This window comes from Gallinula chloropus (genome assembly GCF_964237585.1).
Source record: "Gallinula chloropus genome assembly, chromosome: Z".
Taxonomy (NCBI): Eukaryota; Metazoa; Chordata; class Aves; order Gruiformes; family Rallidae; genus Gallinula; species Gallinula chloropus.
In genome coordinates this window covers 41042604-41066178 of record NC_140089.1, presented here as the reverse complement: position 1 = coordinate 41066178, position 23575 = coordinate 41042604, and the positions used below count along the sequence as shown (strand labels likewise).

At 38.8% G+C, this 23575-nt stretch overlaps 1 protein-coding gene across 2 annotated transcripts in view; it reads left to right on the top strand.

Moving 5' to 3' along the window:
* PRUNE2 (prune homolog 2 with BCH domain) overlaps window positions 1-23575 on the top strand; it is a gene marked incomplete at its 5' end in the record, with an annotated part of 139819 nt that overhangs the window by 18500 nt on the left and 97744 nt on the right. For both annotated transcript variants that reach the window (XM_084278902.1, XM_084278901.1), the window contains 3 exons: window positions 12162-12266; window positions 12764-12966; window positions 14306-14469. In XM_084278902.1, the coding sequence (XP_084135028.1) occupies window positions 12162-12266; window positions 12764-12966; window positions 14306-14469 (472 nt within the window). The remainder of the gene's footprint in view (window positions 1-12161; window positions 12267-12763; window positions 12967-14305; window positions 14470-23575) is intronic.

Here is a 23575-nt window from a genome sequence, read left to right as displayed (position 1 = left end):
TTGTTTTGTTTTTTGTGTTTGGTTTGGGTGGGTTTTTTTGGTATTGGTTATTGAGTTCTTTTTTTTTATGTACTTCCAGAGATTTAAGGACTTCTCTCTGTGCAAGAGGTGACCTAGCAGAGATGTTGTGATCTCATAATTTTTTTTTACCTTCTGAATCACTTTAAGCAAGTTCAGAGCTCCATGATTTGGTGGAAGTAGGTTCTAGCCTGAAAGGAAGCCAGTTCTTTACTAGCTTTTGTACCTCTCTTCACCTTTGGACCCTTTGTTCTCAACTGCTGCAGACAATGAGAATCAATGGAGCTTGACTGTTGAGGAAAATCAAGCAAATCCCTGTGTGTGGGAGGATGCAGTTATCAGTGTTGTCCCCAGATTAAAATCAACATCATAGTGTGTTAAATGTAAAACAAGAAGATATTGCTGACCCATATGGAAATTGTCAGTTGAAAGTTAAAGTTGAAATATGATCATAATTTATTTTGTTTGTCATTGCCATATTTTTTTAAAATATTTGTTGTCTTTTGAATTAGCTACAGCAGCAGATTTGCCAGGGATGATGAATTGCCCGTTTTGGTGTTAACTGAGAGGATTCAGCAAAACTATCGTTGAAGAGATCTTCCTTAATCAGTCATTAGTGTCTTTTCATATATGAATTTGTCAATCAGTATCTACTGTTTCCTCCTTCTTAATAAACTTTGAAATAACACATTATGAAAACCTTCATCAGAATGGGTGAAACTGAGCCAAACCTTAAACAACAACAACGAAATTTCTAGGTGTGTTCGTTGTTCTCATATTCTGTTAATCCTTACTGAGGTTTTTCACAGAAATTAGTATCATTGCATATCTTTAAATAAATGGGTTTATATCTTTGTAATATAAACAGCACTTCCATTTCCTTTCCTTTTCCATACTTTTAAAGCAATAGTTGGTATGCTCACCTTGAGGGTTACCTTTAATACTACATATTCTCTATTTCTATGATCCTCCTCTATGTAAAATATTTTTTTATGAGGTGAAATTGAACTACTGTGCCATATACTCTTGCTTTTGGAATCAATATGCTGTTTACTGTTACAGAAGCTCTCACCTCCGTTTAAGGTGGGTTATTTTGTTAGCCACAGTTACAGTCTGTCCATAGGTCAGTATGAGAAGGATTTGTTTATTGTATTACGTTACTTGACAGATCTTGGCTGTTATGGAACATTGCTGTGATGACTACCAGAACTAAACATAATTTGTTATTTTTTTTTTTCCCCTGTACCATTTGTCCCAGTGTGTTCAATTTAAAACATGACTCAGGTACACGTATGTGCTACGTCAAGACGAGATAATGTGAAAGGGAGCTGCGGTTCAGAGAGACAATAGTAATCATCACCATAAATACTGTTTGCAGTATCATCATCTGTGTGTCAGTTCAAGGTGTCACTGGCACTGTGCGAGAATAGTAAAGCAGGAGTCTTACCCAAAATATGTAGTCTCTACGTTCTTATTTTTTGTGGGCCGTTTTCATTACTAATGGGCATGCTTGTGCTCTGTGGGACTTTAACTATTGCAGTGCTGAACCCTGAAGCACAAGAAGGAATAGGAAGTGCAGATTTGAGCGTATTCCCTCCTATAGAGGAAATTCCCTCCAGGTCATGCCAAATGTAGGAGGTAATTGTGATTCCACCTCCTGGTAACTTTTTCCTTACTCTGGAGGATGTTTTTCATGGTGATTGGTACATATTCCATTTTTACTCTGTTTTTTCCTTCGTCAATTACACTGGACAAATACGATTAGATTCAGTGTTTTCCCCAATGCACTGTATTTTCATAAAAAGACATTTAAGTCACTGCTCAAACTTAAGGTTTTTTTTTTTTCCTGAAAAACCTTATATCCTTAGCAGTGTTTAAAATGTTTTCCCTGGAATACAAACACTCCATTTCTGTTTCCTACTGTTTTCTCAATGATTGGTAAAAGAGGAGATTTTTCAATGAATTATGGCTAGTGTTGCATTTCTTCAAATAGGAATATTTGTGGATTTTTTTTTTTTACAGTGGTGTATTTTACCTGTTCTATCTCATTAGAAGGAAAACTAACATCAGCACAGCAAAAATGAACGTTTTAGATCGCTACTGTATATTGCCTTTCAGCACACTTTAATTAAAGTGGCGTTTGTTTGTCCTTTAATATCACCATTCCCTAATCGATGTACTGAGCAAGCACCATGGTGACAAGATAAGTTGCTTTGTTTTGTTCCATATGTCTATGTTCCAAATTTTCCATAGTTTTAATTGGTTCCCTGCAGAATAACATTTACAAGCATATGGTATGGAAAATGCTGACTGCATTTGTTATCATATATTTTAGTACATTGGTGGCACTAGATCACTAAGCCTTTAAATGTGATTATGAGGTTATTTAATGCAGTCAATAGTGTGCTTAAAACACAGTGAAAATCTGCAGCAAGCCAAATGGTATCAAGGAAATATGTTTGAATGCCTTTTTAATGCTTCAAGCCTAGATGGGGAAGTCTGATTCAGATAAAGTTTTGGGCAATGTTTGTGCTGAAACACACTTTGTCACATAAGAGTAATTTGGAAAGGTCTGTAGATGCTGCTTGCCATCACAAGAGGAATGTGCGTAGGAACATGGAATGTGGAAAAGGCAATATACATACTAAGTCAAAATTACTGACTTCTGGGGAAACACACTGGAATTAGCTGATGAAATTTAATGCAGGATCACCTCTTAAATCTCAGGTATCTGACTTTGGATACATCAGCGCTACATTTTTACACCAATTCTGCTCTGGCAGAAGATAGCCAATGCAAAAGAGAACACAATTGGCTGAGAAGACCCCAGTCACCTTAGCACATGTTAAAGTCAGAGTTCAACGATACTGATATACGTGTTGGGTTATGCCTTTTTTGATCGTGCTGGAGGGGAGGGGGTGGCATGGTTGAGAACAGTTCAGCTAGATTTCTTCTTGAGACAAACTGACCAAAGTGCTTCCAGACTGCTCCAAGAAGTGCACAGTGGGTCATTGTATTAATGACCTCTTTAGATTACTTGAGCAGACTGGGAAATCAGACAAAGACCAAATGATCAGAGAAAGAACATCATCCTAAACATGGAGATTTCTGATTGATGGATTACATTCTTTGTGTTTGGATTCAAGAGGGGCCATATCCCCCTACTGTCTTGAGCCTGAACCCAACCTAACTTATGAAATAAATTACTTCCAAATTTCTACTGCATTAATGTCATCCATGTAAAAAAGAGTATTAGATATCAAAGCAGCACAAGTTATAAATTTATTAGTGACTAGATGTACCTTGAAAAGCTTGTGAACATTAAAAGAAATAGAAGAATGTGCTTGTGCATTTCTTCTCGCTTGTATGCAATACATACGTGGTTCTGATCACAGTATTATGGTGAGGGCGATTCAGGGATCTAAACAGTATAGACATAAGCAATTACTGTATGAGTAAAAAGGCAGTCAATTCTCAGAACAGAGCATATGTTTCTATTTTTGTAACATCCCAAATAAAAAAAAAAGATTGTTTTTGTAAAACAAAGTGACAGTTTCATTCAGAGTATTCATTTCTTAGTGCACTGTCATTTCACTAACAAGTACAGAGTTGCAAGGCAATTTTGAATCTGTGCTCAGCTTCTGCAGCAAATCAACCCACTATCTGTCTCTCACAAAGACACTTGGACTTAAACATGTTACAATAATAGAATTCCCTCATCGGAAAAGAAGCTGTCAATTTTAAGAAAGGGCTTTTGAGAAAATTCTTTCAAGGAAGGATGTTTGCATCAGGCATAAAGGACAGCAGAGGAGTACTTAATTGGTTTCTGATTTTCAGCGTGGGAAAACAGTGACTAAAATAATACTAAAGTAAAAATACAACAAAACAAAACAAACAAAACCCTACCCCTGCATCTTTTCTGAGGCAATTTTACCAGCGAATGAGTAAAAAGTCAAAGACATTTTAGAATTATAGTGTGATAGAAACCTGTTGAACAATAAAGGCAAAATCCTGATCATCTCTTCCAGCTATCGTTTTCTCTCTCAACTGGAGGTGTGTAATAAATGTTAAGGTAGGTCACTGGTGGGAAGATAGTGTCTATGTCTCTGTTGTTAGGATGGAGTATTTGCTTCTCTTGAATCACTGAAGAAGTTTACACAGAAGATCCGAAACAAAATGAAAATGTGAAAATGTAGCCATGCATAATGTCTGTGATTGAGTTATGTAGTCACAAATATTGTCTGTGAAAGAGTGAAAAATTGAGATTGCAATGTGACGCAATGAAATGAAAAAGGAAAGAACAGAGTAAGGGTGGCTTATATTTTGCCCATATAAACACAGAAAATTCAGTCTAATTATATGGCCACTAACAGTATTTCTACTGAGCTGTTGGCTCACTTCAGGGTATGGACTCCTCTTCAGTTTAGTGCGTATCATCTAAGGGCTACATTGTCTTAAGAGAAGCTGAGTTCCAATGGCTCCGGTACAGCACAGTGTTCGTCTGCCTTCTAACACTTGCTAAATTGATTCTCAGTTGCAAAGTTGTTTCTACCATTTTAAAGAAGCAGCTGAGCTTCTTAATGACTCTGAGGTGTGATGTTAAGTCTGTGACAGAGGCAGGTAAAAGAACTGCATTATATGAGTTTAATTCCCTTGCCTTCACCAAAACAAAATCAGTTGTTTCACCAATACCCTTTCTCTTTGCTTTCTGTAATTGATTCAAAGGCTGCTGTGTATGATGTAGGGGGTTATTGGTATCAGCCACCTCCTGACACACCACAGAACTGATAAAATTACTCTGCTCCTCAGCTAAACATGCTTCCTACTTATAACTTGTTTTTAATATTCCAAGGGATACCTTGATTCTTTAGTGCCAAATAATTCATAAAGGAGATCAATACATTGGAACCAGTCGCCCAGAGAGGTAGTGGAGGCCCCGTCCCTGGAGACATCCAAGGTCAGGCTTGATGAACTTCCGAGCAACCTGATCTAGTTAAAGGTGTCCCTGCTCTGTGTGTGTGTGTGTGTGTGTGTGTGTGTGTGTGTGTGTGTGTGTACACACCTTTAAAAGCCCCTTGCAACCTAATGCATTCTACGATTCTGTTCTGTGGTTCTATGAGTACTATCAAGTCCTGTAAGCCGATAGGCATCCCGCTCTCACCTTTGAACGTAAAGTGCCAAGTGGGGAAGGAGAGGAAAGAGTAGTTGTGTCAGTTGACCTGAAAATGAAAGGGACCTATGAAAGGATTTAGACACTGAAGATAACCTAGAATAGGAATATTCTTGTTCTGTAGCAGAGCTGGATTGCTGTATGCTCTTTTGCTGGTAACTCAGTTACTAGGTGAGAGTACTAATCCTACATTGAGCCCATTAGTTTCAACAACAGAGTTTATGCAGGATAAAAGGAAGAGGGGAACTTTTTTTACTTTAGTAACTTCTCAGATAGAGAATCCTATTGACAGGCTGTGGAAATACTGCTGATACAAGCTGAAATAATCATTCTACTGGGAACAATATCTTTTTTCAGCCATACCAGAGTATATCCTGTTTTGTCTTGGCAGGAAGGGCAATCTGATATCTTTATTGACCCTACAGTAATTTAAATACCGTTTTTTCCCCTCCTCACCTTGTTAATCTTGTATCAGAAAACCTTAGATTTCTTTAATCCCCTAAAACAAAGCATGTTCAATATCTGCCTGATTTAACAGAAGTTTTGTCTTGATGTAACTGCAAAATTAGGATCAAAACATGCAGTGCCAAAGTCATGTTTCCGATATGCCCGTGTACCACATATATGACCCCTTTTGAAAAACAGATTCTGTTGGATACACTTTATACTTGCACCTCGTGATCCAGAGGTGCAACTTCACTCCAGTACTCTGCCACATCAGAGCCTGTTGCTAATGCAGAGATATCGAACTGAATTCTCAGCAGCAATAGCTGACTATGCCAATTCTTGATGAGAAATGACTGGGAAAATGACCTGTCTTGTGGAAATTTCAGGAACAACCTAGAGATATGACTTGTTGCCTGGCTAATATGCCAGATAGTTAACTTGTCTCATTCCTGTTTTAAAATGTGAAGGATCAACATGCTTCTATGGAACAGTTTGATTTTGGGAAACAGCATTTTAAAATAAATTTCTCTTTAGCAACCTCATGGCTCTTAAATATGGCCTTTAAAGCCTTAACGTCAGAAGACCAATACTGCTTGTTCAACAAGGTTACGTGCAACCTCCTCTGGGAAGTGCAGTCACCATCAGAGGGGAGTGCAGCTAAGACCAGGTAAAATGCGTGTATCAGTTAGGGTCCAGGTAAGTCCTACAGTCAGGATAACTAAGGCCTGAAGACGTTTTTCTAATCTTTATTACAGCCTAGTCATAGTTTTTTATCATCACATCTTATTCGGCACAAAATATCAGGTGATATTTTATGCCTATCCAGCCATTTCTGAGTGCAACATTGAATTTTTATGACCCTTCCACTTCTGGTGGTTTGTGTTTTTTTGCAAAGTTGTGTATCCCATATGAAAGCAGATGGTGTGGGTTTAGAAAATTGCCCATTTGTTTTATTATATTTTGTTTTTCTAGTGGGATTGATGTTTGCTGCGCAAGGCTTTTTTTTTTTAATCCATAAGTGAAGCAACATTGTTCAATACAGATCCAACAGGTAATGATTAAAATATAGCACACTTGAGATTTTCTCTATTAAATTATGTTCCTTAGGGAAGAACCTACTATGTAACTGTGTATTTTACAACTATTACAGTAAACTACAATGCATACTATATACAGTACGTGATAAATGTGATACTGCAGGGGCAAGGAAATAGTGTTTTTTCTTCTGTCTTCAAAAACAAGGCAAACAAAAACTTACCAGAATAAGAGACCATCTTTTTTTCCAGGCCAGTATAAAGCCTTCTTGTGAAAAAACTTATGAAATATTAAACTAATTTGAACTTTGCATGAAATATTCTATTAACTTTTCATTGGCTTAAAGCCATTTCTGTGACAGTGAACAAGGATAATCAACTTAAAAGCCCTCAGGCCAACAGTAGCACTACGTGATAATATAAGGCAAATGCAGGATGTACTCCAAAATGACTACTCAATAAATTGTACCTTTGGTTTGGAGGTACAGTTCCAAAGCTACTGAATAGGTACAAAAGTCTTCTCTCATGTAAGTAAATGACTTAAAATCTCAGTTGGAATATTGTCCTTGGTCCAGGTAGTTTCACTTCTTCCCTGTGTGTCTACAGGAAAGCCAACTCTGTCTGTGCGGCCACGCTCCTTTGTTAGTGCTTCATTCTCAAGGTTGCAAAAGCTTTCAGCGTTGTGTCTGACGCTGTATTATTATGTGACTCTGCAGCTTCTTCTTTATTAATATTCTTCTGTTGAGCCAGATAGCTCCTTCCTTCAAAGAATTACTACCCTTGACAAGTGCTGTCCTATCCTGTGCAGCAAAATGCAGTGCTTTCAATGCAGCTGAAGGACAGCAGATCCAGTGAGATTTGAGGTAAAAAGCAAACAGTGGCCCAGAAAGCAAGGCTGTGCGTGGCTCTGTGTGTGTGAGTGTTTTGTAGGGGTTTCTGTCTATATTAGAGAAAGTGTTCAGGATTTCTTATCTTACAAAATTGTTTCGGATTCTGTGTTAACAGAAGGAAAAAAAAAAGAAGAAGAAACAATGTAATTTTTTTACTGGAATACTGTAATTTTATTAATCTAGCCAAAGTTTTCCCAAATTGGATAGCCAGTATATGCAAGATTTTTGAAAATCAACTGTTTGATGCAGTTAAGAACCAATAAAATGTATTTTTGACTGCAGTTGTGTGAAGATATAATTGCCATACTAATGCTTTTGTATGATTAAAGGCAACAAAAGCAGGCAGATAAAGGGTTTCTTTACCTTAACTGTCAGACTGTCAGGCAAGATCTCTTACCGGATGGCAGAAGTAGCTTAATGTTTATAAATCTCTTTTTTTGGAGCATGAGTGAATGTTGATCTGTGCAGATCTGATCTGAATTGAGTTATCCTGACTTGTCCTATCTGACAATGACACATCATTTTTTAATTAAATTTTATTCCAGACATTCAGTGTTTGTGCATTTTATGACTTATTTGTAATGCAGCGAAACAAAAACCCATCATCACTAAGAGACATCAGTGGTTTCTTACATGGTTTAATGTATGAGTTACAGTTTCATCATCATCCCCTTAATTTTTATTTTAATTCTTAGAGATATTGAAGTTTCATCAGTCCTCTTGGGTTTGTAATAGCTGCAGGAAATAATATTTACGTATGTTTGTTCATCATTTAGATATGACTGTTCATCGGGGAGTGTAGTGGCAGGACAAGGGCAATGGCTTTAAGCTGAAAGAGGGTAGGTTTAGGTTAGACATTAGGAAGAAATGCTTTACTATGAGGGCAGTGAGGCACTAGCATGGGTTTCCCAGAGAGGTTGTGGAAGCCCCATTCCCGGAAGCATTGAAGGCCAGGTTGGATGGGGCTTTGGGTAACCTGATCTGGTAGAGGGTGTCACTGTCCATGGCAAGGGGGTTGGGACTAGATGATCTTTGAAGTCCCTTCCAACTTAAAGCATTCTGTGATTCTATGATAAGATGAATGTTTGCAGTACTGTTCCATTATTTTTATCATTGCAGTTTGACAGAAATGACCTTTTACCTGATGTACAGATCTCACATTTGCTGTCCAGAACAGGATAAAACAGTATTTAACCTGCTCTCAATTGTGGTCATCGCTAAGCTTTTAATAAAGTACCTGTTTTCTTCTATCAAGAAGGCTTCCCAGGTTAAAACAGAATGGGGGAGATGCTACATAGTTGTCTTCAGTAATCTATTAAATTATAAATACATGGTGGTTCTGGCATCAGATAAATACCCAGTTCAAATAATAAAAATGCTTAGAGTACAAGATGTTGTCCATGAGAATAGGTTACGTGAGTGTGAACTTTATGTGTCACTAAATTATTGCAGTGATTATCACTGGGGAATGGGAAGGTAAGTAACTCAGTAGTAATGTACTGAACTGTGTCAGGGATAGCACGTTACTGCATATACACTTCCCTTGGTTGGTCAGTTTTGCACATGGCAGCTCACAGACCATGTCCTGATCTATGGTTTGGAGTGTGAATAGGGGAGTTGCTGCTTAGCCCAATAGTTCTAAGCATCCTGATAACTTCACCTCTAATGGGACAGCACATACTATGTAAACAGAAATACCAGGATGGGACTTTTAACTGTGACTGCTGGAGATTGTCTGCAAGGCTGCTCTAGCTGTATCAGATTTCTTCTGTTTTCTAGAAATGTCTCATAGAATAACAGACTTATCACCAGTTGGAAGGTACCCAGTAAGCATCATTGAATCCAACTTGTCTTTGGGAGAACACATTACTTAGGTAGATAGTAGTTGTTCAGAAAATGGAGGGTTTAATATAGGAAAAAAATAGCAAACATCATCTTACACTTTCCAATAGTAATAAAGAGTGACATTTTAGTTTGGGTTTTTTTTTTTGCTCTCTTTTTGATTTTCCAGAACTACAGGAAGAATTAACTGTCCAAACATATTCTGCATCTTTATTAATATAAATTTGTTAATAATGATTAATTTGGTAATAGATGGTTTGGTATTGGAAAGGGCCTCTTCAATAAATCATGCTTTCACACTTTTTTAATGCTGAAAATTCCTCAGACTGGTGAAAAAAGATGTGGATTATCACTTTTGTGTTTTGTCAGTGTGTCTTACATCATCAGAACATGACACACAGACTTAGCTGTTTGTTCTAGTCAGTTTTAGCTTTGAAATCGGTAAAATGGAAACTTGAATTATGTATTAAGACAGCTTACCAGTTGACTTTGTATTTTCACGTTAGTAGAATATCTGTCATATCTCATTAGAAAAACCTCAACACAGAAACACTTTGCTAAAAGTCACAAATGGGAGATGAGGGAGTGAAATGGGGTATTTGTGTGGAAATGAACAGATTCTTACTCAGGGAGAGGTAGAGTCATAAAAATAATAAATTGTAGTAGTTGAAACAAATTCTCTCCAAAGTGACCAGAGAAAAGCAGCGTTAAACAGAACCCCCTGAATGCCTTCAGAAATCTGTTTTTCATTCCTTTTCCCTTGGGAAAGAGTTGGCAGTAGCTAGTAGGTCACCTCGACCGCATGTTTGTCTTAAGCAGAAATGTTCCAGAAGAAACCAGCAGTTCTTTGGAGGGCTAGTATGTTAACAGCCTGACCAAGAAATACACTCTCTCGCTGCTGTTCTACTTACTGTCATTTGCAAAACTCAGCTTAATAAGCTCCAACTCAGAGTTCTTGTTAAGCTCTTGAGAACAGTCTGAGGAGGTGGCCCGTCCTTCTGCAGTCTGTTCGGATTTATATGTGTTGATGAAATCCTGGAATGCTGGAGTTAAAAAAATCAATTCTCAGATGGCTAGTTGACCTGTTTGGATTACAAACAGATGGTGTCCACAGCTTTCTTGTTCCACTGTGGTCTCTTTGTATTCTGCTTTTTATCACTGTGCTTTTCTCATTTCTTCAGAAGTTTAGTGTAGGAGTTGGAAACTTCCAGTCTTGGAATTCTTCAATGTTTGTGTAATTATTCTGAAGAGGTAATAAGGAGGGGAGGCATGATGGCACACACAAATGAGTGGAAGATGATGGCTTGTTTTGTTGGGTTGTTGGGCTTGTTTTGTTTTGTTTCCCTCCAGAAATCTGAACTCTTATTTTACTTTTAAACAGGTGTTAAGACAAAGGAGCATTTTTCATCTTTGGTAGTTCTCCCACGTGATTTTCTACAGGTTTTTGAACTGTAGTGTACCCTTGTAACAAGGCTTACATGTGAGTGTAAAAAAGCCCTACAGCTCACACATAAGTTCTTAAGACAAATATGCAAATTCTAGTGCTGGAGAGAATGAATTCTAAAGACATCACCAAAAAAATTCTTACTTTTCAGAACAAAACACGCATGTACCTCATGAACAGGTCTCACATTCATCAGTGAAACTCAGATGGCTGTGTACACTTCAGAAAGCTATCTGTCTTTCCCAATACACAGAGGATGGAGAATAGGTGTCCTGGTTTTATTACTCAAAGGTATTTTGTTGGCTGTGTTCCGTATAAAGGAAGAACTACATTTCTTATATCCAGGTAGAGGTAAGATTAGCCACAGTAGAAAAAAGGGTAGGTTAAAAAAAAATCACATTTATAATTATTGAGAATAATATATTAATTCTATACTTGTGTTGAAAGATTAAATTTACTTGATGTCCAGAATTCTAATTCAAAATAACAAAAGAATACATCAGCTTGTATATGTCAGCAGTAACAACAACAACATGTAATTGCATATTGAGACATCAACCTTAGTGTCAGTCAGGTATGTTTCTCCATATAAGCCTAGCTCATTAAACTGGAATGTTTCTGTGCAGCTAGCTTGACATTAATGAAGTGCCCAAGAGAAAAACATCACCTTAGATTTTGTGCATGTGTTTACAAAGAAGGTAGACATTATTGTGTCTGTGTTGTCTTCCCAGAGTTGGGCTGTCTTTTCTTTTCCTTATGTTTGGAAGGCTCGTAATTTTTTAAAAAGCAGAACAGACTTGATTTCACTTGCAGGTAAGAGCAACTTGAAGCCCTCCGTGCTTCATGGGGTGTGTTCAGCTTCTGAAGTGTAAGGGTGGAAGCCGTTTACTTTGGGTGACTGATTTCAGCTGAGCAAAGGAAAGAGGGACAATGAAAATTCCTATAGTTTTCCTCTCTCTCTGGGACTGTTTTTCTTCTTAGATTTGTGAGGTGTTTTCAAAAGCTTTGTCCACATGTACACAAACCTGCTCATCTGTTACTTTAGTACTAAAGGCACTTCTGTCAGGTTAGATCTCATCTGGGTTCTAAACTGAGGCGTCTTATGAAACCCAAATTTCTTGGCTTTCTTGGGAGCTTTGAAGCCAAGGAAACATGTCTGATTCTGCAGTCAGTGCACTCCTTCAGCCAGTGACAAAAAGCACTACAACTGAGGACAATACCTGATAATAAACTTGTCTTTTGAAGTTTCTTGGTGATTGGGCTTTGTTTTTTCTCATTACGGTCACTCACTGCAGTTGTCTTCTAATGTGTTACAGAACAGGAGCAAACGCCTGGAGAAAGTCCATGTGGTTCTTGCGAATAAATCCTGTGATTTGGATTCACTCATTTCTTCTCTGGCCTATGCCTACTTTCTGGACAAGGTAATAGAAAAAATGGACCAAAGGGTCCAGGTTCCAGGTAGTTACAGACATCTTATTTGTAAGTCAATTAAAACATACTGTAAAAACATTATTCTGGACAATGCTTTTGTTATAATCATAGGTGAGGTTTTTAAATGGACACATTCTACATTTCTTTCCACACAAAAATTAAGTAGTGGGTACTAGGTCACTTACTCAATAGCAACAAAAAAATCACCCCTGCACATCATACTTTCTCCTTACTAGTTTTCCCAGTGATTCTGCAGGAGCCAAACAGAGACAGAAGAACAAGACAAAAACCCAAATGCTGTTGTGTTCAAAAATTAAATAAAAGGCGTGTGTGTGTGTGTGTGTGTGTGTGTGTGTGTGTGTGTGTGTGTGTAGAATCAAGCAGAAAGTTCAGACTGTTTCTAATTGCTTCCTCTGTTAAACCATCTTCCTAATAAAAACCAGATCTTATTTTATGCAACTCTGACAAATGCATGCCTGTGTTCCAGGTTAGTCCTCCTGATGTTCTTTGCTTACCCGTGTTGAACATACCAAGAAAAGATTTTAGCTACTTCACAGAGACAAGATTTATATTGGAGGAGCTGAATATCCCGGAGTCATTCCATATCTTCCGAGATGAAATCAATTTGCACCAGCTGAATGCTGAAGGGAAATTGTCTTTAACGCTTGTAAACAGCAACATGCTGACAAGGTATTGCATTGTATATAAAAGAAGATGACTTATATGGGTTTGACCTGTTTTAAAAATTATATTTTACTTTTTTCCTGCATCAATATTATTATTGCCACAGTACCACGTACAAACCCCCCAAAGAAAATGAAGTTAACATATATTTTGTTCCTCATTATGTCCAATGAATGTAACAAAATAAATAATGCTCCTTTCCATCTCTTTCAATGGAACTCTCCTTTTTAAGTCCCTTGTATTTTCAGATAGCTTTGATTAGACATCTTGATTTGACTTAAATAGTCTGGAATTTTCTGATCACCAGTAAATAAGAGATTTTTGTTTTTTCTGCTTCTCAGTTAGCTTTCAATAAAGGCATTAAGACTCTCACATTGATTTGGAGATGGCCAGTACACTTGTGTATGTTCTGTTAAGATGGCTGCTAGATTACCACAGGCCTTAGAAACAACAGCACTTCTCTCAAAATGTCCTCACTCAAGAAGCCCAGAGTTACCCTATGGAAACCATAGTCCATACACCTACCCTTATGATGGGGTATCTTCATGTCCATGGTGAATCTTCTACAGGGAGACTCTTTATAGTGGTCTACCTGCCTTTCCCAGAGTGAAGGATGCTGTTTACTTCCAACAGTCTTTTGAATCTGATTTAAGATAAGCTACATCCTGTTGTGCTATGGCCCCATGCTATTCTGAAAGATTTGTAGATTAGAATTACAGTATAGGGAATCTAAAATGAGAAATATCCATAGATCTTATAGCTATTGAATGTTTAACTGCAGTCAGCTCAGTACATCATTCACTTTTGCAAAGTAAAAAATATCCATAAATTTGCTTTTTTGTTCATTACCAGCCTTCCTATGTTTCTTCCTCTAAATAATGATGGTTAGCATTTTATATGATTAAACTTAATTTGGCTTTGTTATGGCTATTATAAGCAGAAACATAAACTATTTCAATGCAAATAAAAGATTTTTGTAAGTTGCCAAAATATTAAATGGGAGAAAAAAATGTAAATCTCCATTATATAAAGAATCATGTTTTCAATACATTTAGAAATACTATTTTTTCAAATTACTGATTTTTAAAAATTTTGATAATGGAAATGTAAGCATCTGAGGCTTAGAACTTACTCATGTATCAAGCAATAAAACCACTGTGAATACTTCATTTAAAAAAAAATTACAGTTGTAGGACTTCATTGTGATATTCTTTGGCTTTGTAGCAGACTTCAAGTAGTATGACACTGGTGTTATAATCTGGAATTTAAAAAAAATGTACATTGTTTTTCTGGGTTATCTAAGTGTGTAGAAAAAATATATGTAATTTTTAAATTTTCTTGACAGTGAGGATAAAAGTTTGGAATCAGCTGTTGTCAAAGTCATCAATCCAGATGAGCAATGTGACGGCAGCCTGGAGTTACAAGCGTCTTCTTCCTCTTTAGTAGTAAAAGAGATTCTTCAAGAGGCTCCAGAGTTAATCACTCAGCAACTGGCTTATCTCCTCAGAGGTGAGAGATTACTCTTTATATTAAATACTGAAAGGTTTAATGGAGTGTTTCTGAATCTGCTCATGCAGAAAGAGTGTGATCCATTCTTTGGTTAACAATCCCTTTAAAGACCACGGGAAGCTTCATAAAAGAAGCAGGGAGTAAAGAGTTTGTTAAAGAGTAACATTATATTGAATATTAAAAATGTGCATTTAAAAATAGGCATGAGAGGTCTTTGCTGTATCACTAGACAAGAATATTAAATGGAGCTGTCGACGCACCAGCTGGGTAGCTGGAAAAGCTGTGCAGTTCGTTGATTCCAGGGGCTGTGCAGTGCTGCCGGTTTGGCTCTGCCTGCCTGTGGACAACAATATGGATTGGAATCTAATATTTACATGTTAAAGCTTCTCCTGATGGTGCTACCTTTTTTATAGGAAGATGTTTTAATGGCATAATGCAAAACTTTCACTGTTTAAAAGTGCTGTGACCACATCTTCACTGCGCACTCCTTTTCTTTTGTATCGTGTGCCTGGTGGAGTAGCAAGGATGGGGCTTCACCAGTCAGCAGTGTTTTCATTTCTGTCTTCATAGTTTGTATTAGTTTCTTCATTTATTTGCTGCAACAGAAGTCTTCAGTCGGAAATAAAGCTGGGTTTGAAAAGAACTGATTGCTGCTTTTAAGTTATTTACTGGATTTTAATGGTGTTTAATGAATTTTAGAGTTTTTAGGTTTTAATTGATGTGGAACTGTTAAATGCCCTTTTAAGAAATTAATGTGGACATTTTTAAAGAGGAATATGAAAACTTGCCCACACTTAGATTTCAGAAGCTACCAGAGTCTTGACTGGTCATTGTACTCAGCACTGTGTTAACTAATGTAATGAGCATGTTCTGAGAAATTAAAAAAGGGTAATTTTTTTTTAAATGTTTTCATGAAAGAAGCATTAACTGTAACACAGCATTTAGTCTCCTCTTTTAGTATCTTTCCATGCTAATAAGCTCTAGAAAACCTACCATGAAATATATTTTTGTAAACTCCAAATTTCTGTTGAGTAGCTATACAGGAATCTAGGCAAATGACCGGACATAGAAATTGAATTTTGAAGCTGAACCAAAGAAGACTTTGTGGATCTGTCAAGATACCTGTTGGGTGGTGGATAGAGTCAACAGGCAATGTTCTGAATAATGAACAAGAAAACATGTTCAAGTACTATCCATGATTGCAAGGGTCTGCATGTTTTGGCTCTCATCTGTATCAAAGTTAAAAATAAAGAAATGGTGAAAGTGTTTGAGTAAGAGTTAGCACTTCAGTTTTTGAGGGAAATATTAGCTAAATTTTAAAATAGAATGAGTAGCTTCATTTAAATTACTGTGTTTGGTAGCACATATTTGAGGAACCTAGTGGATATCTGAGTCCCTGCATTCCTTCTTTTGCATAGTATGAGAAGTGATTGAGAAAGCCTGAATAACTCTGTTCGGTCTGAGGTGGAGTTGATTTTCCTCACAGCAGCCCTCATAGTGCCGTGTGTTGGTAGCAAGGAAGGTGTTGATGGCACACCAGTTTCAGCCATTACCAAGCAGTGCTGGCACACATCAAGGCTTTATCTCCAACGTTTCTCCCCGTCAGCAGTTGACTTGGGGTGGGGAAGGTCCTGGGAGGGGACAGAGCCAGGAGAACCAACCCAAAGTGACCAACGGGATATCCCATAACATATCGCATCTGCTCAGTGGTAAGAAGCTGAGAGAAAGGCAGAGGAAGTCGAGGGGGCATTCAGTTTTTTTCAGTTTGTCATCTGGAGCAACTGCTACACATACTGAAGACCTGCTTCCTGGGAAGTGGCTGGACATCTGCTGATGGGAAGTAGAGAATAAATATTTTCCTTGTGCTTTGCTTCCACACATGGCTTTTTGCTTTATTAAACTGCCTTTATCTTGACCCAGAAGTTTTGGGTTGGTTTTTGCATCTTATTTTTCTCCCCTCCCTGTCCTGCTGAGGAGGGGAGTGATAGAGCGGGCTGGTGGACACCTTGTGTCCAGACAGGTTAAACCACCATGGCCCTTTTTGCGGAGAAATTGGAGATAAGGACACTGATTGGAAGGGGAAACAGGCAAAACATAGGCTGACCATAGCTAGGGAGTGGAGTAATTGTTGAGAATTTCTTTTGTTCTAATTGTGGTGAAGGGATGAAGGATGGATTGTGTGTATAAATTGTCCACTTTCATTAGATGATGTTGTGATAATACTATGTTGATTTTGGTGTGTGGAATTTTATTGGTGTGATTGATGTTTGTGAGAGTGTGTGTGATGAATTAGGATTTTAATGGTAATTCTTCAATGTGTGATTCACAGAGGTGAGGAGTGGAATGTTTTGGGTTTGCGTGGCAAGGTTTTGGGAGAAGGTGGGCTAAAGGGGTGGCTTCTGCAAGAAGCTTCCTCCATATGCAAGAGGGCAAATGCCAGCTGTCTCCAAGAGGGATTCAACACTGGCCAAAGCTGAGCCAATCAGGGGCAGCACTTTGGGGATAAAAGTTAAAGGAAAAAAAACCCAAACTAGCAGCAGCTCTTTGCCACAAGAGAAAGGAGTTAGAAGATGTGAGAAACTTTGCAGATACCAAGGTCAGTGACGAAGAGGGGATGAGGTGGTCCAGGTGCCGGAGGAGAGATGCCCATGCAGCCTGTACAGGACCCCACACTGGAGCAGGTGGAGGTGCCTGGAGGAGCCTGTGATCCTGTGGGAAGGCCACAACAATCTCCTGGAAGGACGTGCAGCCTGTGGAGAGAAGGGTCCATACCTGAGCAGGTTTGTTGGAGGGAATTGTGACCCCGTGGGGGATCATGCTGGAGCAGTCTGTTCCTGAAGGTCTGCACCCTGTGGGAAGGACAGTGTATGTATCATGCTGTGGAAGGAAGGGTGCTTGATTCTCACTAACAGTGAATTTATGTGTGGAGGCTCACAAGAAGTCCCTTCTCTCTGGTGGCACTCCCATGTGTGCACAGCCAAGGCGTGGGGCCTACTAGGTTTTTTCCACTTCGTTACGTTACTTCTAATGTAGATCTGTGTATTGTTAACATGTATAAATTTGGGGGGATGTTTGCAAGAGAAATACAAGTCAGAGTGCTAAGAATTAGGTTTTAATTTTCAGATAACAGCAGATAGGCCCTAACATCTGAGTTTCTGAGCTGGGAACTGAGTCTCTGGGTTTCCAGGGAGTATTTGGGTAGAAGACTCATAAGATTACACAAATATCTCATGCTTTAATAATTATCATGCAGTGACTTAATTTGTTCCTCTTTTTTCAAACTTCTTTTGTCTCACAGGTTGTTAACAATTTTTTTTTAATTTCAATAGCAAAGACAGATGTTTATAACCTGAGATATTTCAACTTTGAACAAACTTAACTTGCTCTTCTGTGGTAAAAAAAGAAGTTATCAAGAGAAAGACTTTGCCTTTGAATTTGAGCAGTATTGATTTAGGCATTTTAATATTTAAGGACTTTTTTTTTTTCCTGCTGAATGCTTTCCTGGTATCTTTGTCTCTCCGTCAGACATAAGTTAATTCTGCCCTTGGGCTTTGAATAGAGCCTGCTTGGAGAGTCAGTGTTGTGCAGCCATATTTGCCTGAAGTTAGAGCTTGTGCTGGCTCTGGATTTGTGCCAGAAGCAAACAATTACAGAACCTGCCAGAGTCTTGGGCCTGTATTATTTTATTTCCCTAGAGATGTTTACAAGGGGACTGTTGCCAAACTCAAGATCCATTAAACTGCTGAATCATTACATTTTCTGTTGCAGCCAGCTGGCAAGGATGATTCCAAGCACTCACTGTCAGGTACCTTGGGTCAGTGCACTCTCAAAAATGCCTCCTTATGTTTATTTGTATAAGGCCTTGAAGGATGCCACAAGGTGCAGACTGCAACATGTAAATAGAGACAGATTTCCAGCAAGAGCATCAGCAATTTTTTTTTTTAAAAAAAAGTGAATCTGCTTTTGCTAGTTGTGAGCTGCATAGCAGAGGTATTTTTGTGCCCTGTTGGGGCAGTCTGACTCTCCGTAGAGATGAGTTTGTTATTCTAGCCACCCAGACACATTTTAAGAAATGCCCTTTTAAGGACTTAGACTTATGTCTTTTTTTTGGTTTGGTGTTTTTTATTGTTTTTGGTTTTGTTTTTGTTCTGTTTTGGACATTGATCAGATGATTCCCATGTTCCCTAATTGGTTCATCCCTAATAGATATGCCAGAAAGAAAGGAACATTTTGAACTGGACCAAACACTGCACTTACTAGGAATGATACTTTTGTTTTATGTATGGAAACAGTTTTCTTGGAGGAACTGCTTCCCTCCCCATCCTCTCTCTCACAGTATTTTATTCCAGCTTTCTGGCTTTCTTGTTAATCACAATGATGATTGCTTGATGGGGTCTGCTTTACAGTTTTGGTTTGTGGTTTATTTTGGTTTCTGCTCTTTTTTGGGGGGTGGGGAGTGTTGAAGTATACTTGTCATGAGGGACTGTTAGTTTTGCCCTTTTCCCTTCCTTTATTTTTCCAGGTCATGGAACAAAACCTTAACAGGAGTAATGCCTATATTTTCATTGTACTGTTTCTCTCAGCCATAAACTTATAATTCAGGAGATGCTTGTGCTGTTCTTAATGTTTTCCCAAAACGACTTCTGCCTTCATTAGATCATGTTTAATATTAATGCACAGCAATTGCTTTTGGCAAAACTAGTGCTCCACTTCCAAACTGCTTTGCAAAAATAAGACTGAAATGCACATTGTTTTTAAGAGTCCTAGCCTATTTTCTAGTGACCTCTCCTTAGATAAAAAATATCTGTAATGTAGTGTGATGTACACAAATAATATTGAATCTTGTATTACCTATTATATATTTCTCTTTTCTGTGCATGTCAGCAGACAGAACAGCCTCCATTATGCTTTCAGAAACCCTGGGGGAGTTGCACCAGCACTCAGTAAAATCTGCAGGAGGTTTCTGAGCCCATGTATCTCTTTTACAGCAGGTACTTAGAAGAGAGCATATGACTAAATGGACCACAGACCTTTGGCCAAACAAAAATACCTTGAGTGATCTGTTTTGCAAAGCTGCCTGGGAGAGAAGACATGTGCCTGCTTTTCCTGCTGATGAGCATAGTGTTAAAGAATTAAGGAAGAGTAAATGTTGATATTAGGGTTTGCTGACACCCTAGTCATTTGAGAAGGATCCTTTTCTTGCTTTCATCCTAGTAGAAAAGTTAGCAATTGCACGCACTACAGTATTGCTGTGACAAGTAGGAAAAGTAACCTTTTAAAAACCTTTCTAAGATGTCTGCCTATGATGAGGCATTATTTCAGGCTGACTGCATTTAATTCTTGTATTAAGTGATAAATCCTAAAATTTCTAAGTTTGCTTTAAAGATGTCATCCCTGATCAAAATATGCCAAAGCATTAACCCTGAAATTAACTGAGCAGTGAAAGGCAGAGGTTTCCAGTGAGACACTGCAGTACACTGCATACATAAACACATTTTGATTTTACAACTTTACAGTAATTTCTATGTCCTCCTAAAGGTGAAATCAAATCCAAGATGGCCTTACTATAGAAGAAACCAAGTGAAAGCAGGAGACAAATACACACTGATACCTGCAGAAATATATAATAGGCTGCCATAGTATGTCCTAGGCAAAAATCCATCTGTTATTTTACCAGGCAGATGCTTGTGCTCATTTTTGGTGCTGCATAACTGCTGTGGTTCAGGCAATTGTTAAAATAATTGCCAGATACTGACTTGGCTGCTAGAACCCTCTTGATCTAACCACAGCTTTCTGGTGCCAGTTCTTCAGTTTCCTGCAGCTGGAGAAATATGAGACTCCTCCTCTTTTCTGTTCAACTTCTTTCCTTTCTTGCTTCCCAATACCCTTTTGCTTGGATATAGAAAGGCAGGGCTTCACTGAACCTGGACTTAGTCAGTTTAGGTTGGTTGCCCATACTGAACTTTACACTAGAAACTGCCTGTGCTGGCTGGGAACTTTAAACATTTGAAATACATAGAAAGATGCATTTGAAAAATGTAGAAAAAACATTTAGTTATATAGTCTATTTCATTTTATTTTAATAGTTTTGGAATTTATTCCATGGAAAACAGGAAAATAAACTTTTTCTTAAATTCTGAGACTCAGAAACAGTCTTCATGAACAGTCAAATGAGGACCATTTCACTATGGTTGAGCTTTTGTAACGTTTTATGAAGGATGTGGTTTTAGGAAGGACATGAAGCTTAGCTGAAATCCAGGCTGACTGGATAAAAACTGTGGTGTAGTTAATACTCAATTCACAATCAGTCCTGTAATTAGGATGGAGTGATTTGTGGTATAAGGAGCTAAGGTGAAGCAGAAGTTGCTGATCTGACATTGAATCAGATACATAGTAGTGATTTCTGTAGAAGTAGGCAGAAAACGAAGCTCATGTCGTGTTGACTTCAAAACTGATGAGCTCAGTTGGATATACCATTCACACCTCTTGTTTTACTGCTTCCCTGTCTGCTTCTGGAGGGAAAAAAAAAGGGTGCTGAAGAAGCAGAAGACTTGCCATTTCTAAAATAGCAACTTTTGTACATCACAGTCCCTGAGCTGCTATTTATACAGGTGCAGCTCTGTGCTGACTGGGAGTGTGCTGTGGGCTGTATAACTCATTCTAGTCACTTCTTTTCCCGAGGTACGGACAAGAATATGTAGCCTGAGCACTGGTTACCTCATGGAACAGCAAAGTTGCTGAACGGTGGGAACAATGAAGGGATATTGTTAGAGGAATTATCCTGGAGACTACCAGTTGAGAAACTTGCTTCATACAAAAGGGAATGAAAAATAGGCTTTACTGATACATATGTATGTATGTATATGTTGCAGTTTTGTGAGACTGTGCTGCTGAGATGGTTTCTTTAAGCAGCAGTTACGGTTTTCTCTCAGCCTAAATTATAAACAACGAGCAATTCAAGGCCAAAGTCGCGGCTCGAGAGATAGTCGAGCGCCTCTGAGAATCACATAGAGGAGAAAACAATCCAGAAGCAGCTGCATTTTGCCACCGGAGGAGGGAGTGAGAAGATGTAACGAGCTGTGCAGACACCAAGGCTGGGAAAGGGCTGGGGAGGAGGCGGCCCAGGTGCCGGAGAGAAAGATGCCCCTGCAGCCCGTGGAGAAACCCATGGAAAAGGCCAAGACCCCACCTGCAGCCCGTGGAGGGGCTCCACGCTGGATGGAGCAGGTGGAGACATAGAGAAGATGCTGTGACCCTACGTTGGAGCAAGCCCCTGCCAGCACTTGCAGCCATGAGGAGAATCAGAGACACAGAGATGGGCAAGAGTTTTGCGTCAGAACAGGTTTGCTGGGGGAGGCTCATAACCCCATGGAGGACTGGGACTGAGAGACATTGTGATAAAGAGATAAAGCCCTTTGGGAAAGGATTCATGTTGGGGAAGTTTGTGGAGGACTGTCTCCTGTGGGTGAGACCCCACGGTGCAGCAGGGGGAGGGTGTGGAATGAATGCACCCCCCCATCAGCTGAGAAGGAAACAACTTGCAAGGGACTGACTGAAGCCCCCATCTCCCAGTCCCTGCCCCCCTGTGCTGCAATCAGGGGGAAGAAGGGAGTGGGGGCGAGGTTAGAGGTGTTTTAAGATCTGGAAAAGGAAAACAGCTCATGAAGAAGTAACTGAGAACCCCATTTTTTCCCAGTCCCTGCCCCCCTGTACTGTGAGCTGGGGGAAGAAGGGAGCAAAATCATGGCTAAAGGGAAATCTGCTTAGAATGGAGGGGTGGGGGGAAGGTGCTACCAAGAACGCCATTCTCCCCAGTCCCTGCACCCCCCTGTACTGTGAGCGGGGGGAAGAAGGGAGCAAAATTCTGACTAGAGTCTGCTAAGAAGGGAGTGGTGGGGGAAAGTGTTTTAAGATCTGGTCGCGCTCCCAAGTCTGGTTTCACTGTTGTTTGTAGTGTAGTGTAATAAATTAGGTAGTTTCTCTCACCTTCACTGTGTTGAGTCTGTTTTGCCCACGTCATTGATGACAGAATGATCTCTCCCTGTCCTTATTTTGACTCCTGAGCCTCTTAATATATATTTTCTCACCTGTGCAACTAAGGGGAGTAATAGACTGACTTTGGTGGGCATCTGGCCTCCAGCCAGGGCTAAACCACCACAGTATACATCTCTCAGTGCTTTTTATGTCGGTTATTTACCTGTAGTCACCTGAAATCTGCTTGCTGTGGGGCCATGATTTGTGTACCTAAATTTACAAATGCCTGTATGGGTCACTGTACATGATTTTCATGCAGTCTGTATTTAATAATTTTAATACTATTGAATAGGGCAGGAACATTGTGCCCTATTGATGAGACTGATGTAAAGAAAGGGATGCTGAGAAAAAAAAGATTATTGAAAGTTACAATACCTGTAGCAGAAACACAGAATGGAATTTCACATATGTGAATTTCCAGAGATTATTATCTGACAGGGAGCAGCTTTTGGCTTGTTAAGCTTTACTTAGAATTTAATCCACACAGGGTTTCTTGGATAAGGAGCAGTGTACTTAGCATGGCAAATTTTTTTGTGCTGCCAGTGCTTTATGAATCTTGAAGAAATACTCTTTGTGTGATGACAGTGTAGGAGAAAAACAGACACATACTAGATGTTTGGGTCCTAGTTGGTCTAATAAGAGTGAGGATGGATATGTCCAAGTTTTTCTTTCTTCTCTGTAGCTCTGTGCTAAAGCCTAAACATTTTGGCTTACAGTAACTATCTTATACTACTGTACTAATTTGCTTGTTGACCTAGCATGATGCAATGCAATCATACACTTGATTGAAATCCCAGTGCACAGTAGAGTAATAAATAATTTCAATGCTGAAGTATAAGATTTTATTATTCGTAATTTAGTGTGGGGAATTGGAAGTGAAGGCTATCTTTGCTTATATTAATAAGTGGGATCTCAGTCTTCAGGGAATGAAAGGGTGGCAGTAAATCTTGAACCGTCAGGAGTGTTTCACATGCAGGATAGAATATGTGCAGGACATGTCCAGAAATACATAAAACTCAAAACTCACCTCTGTATTGTAAGACCATACCAATTATGGTGAAGTTATTTACTG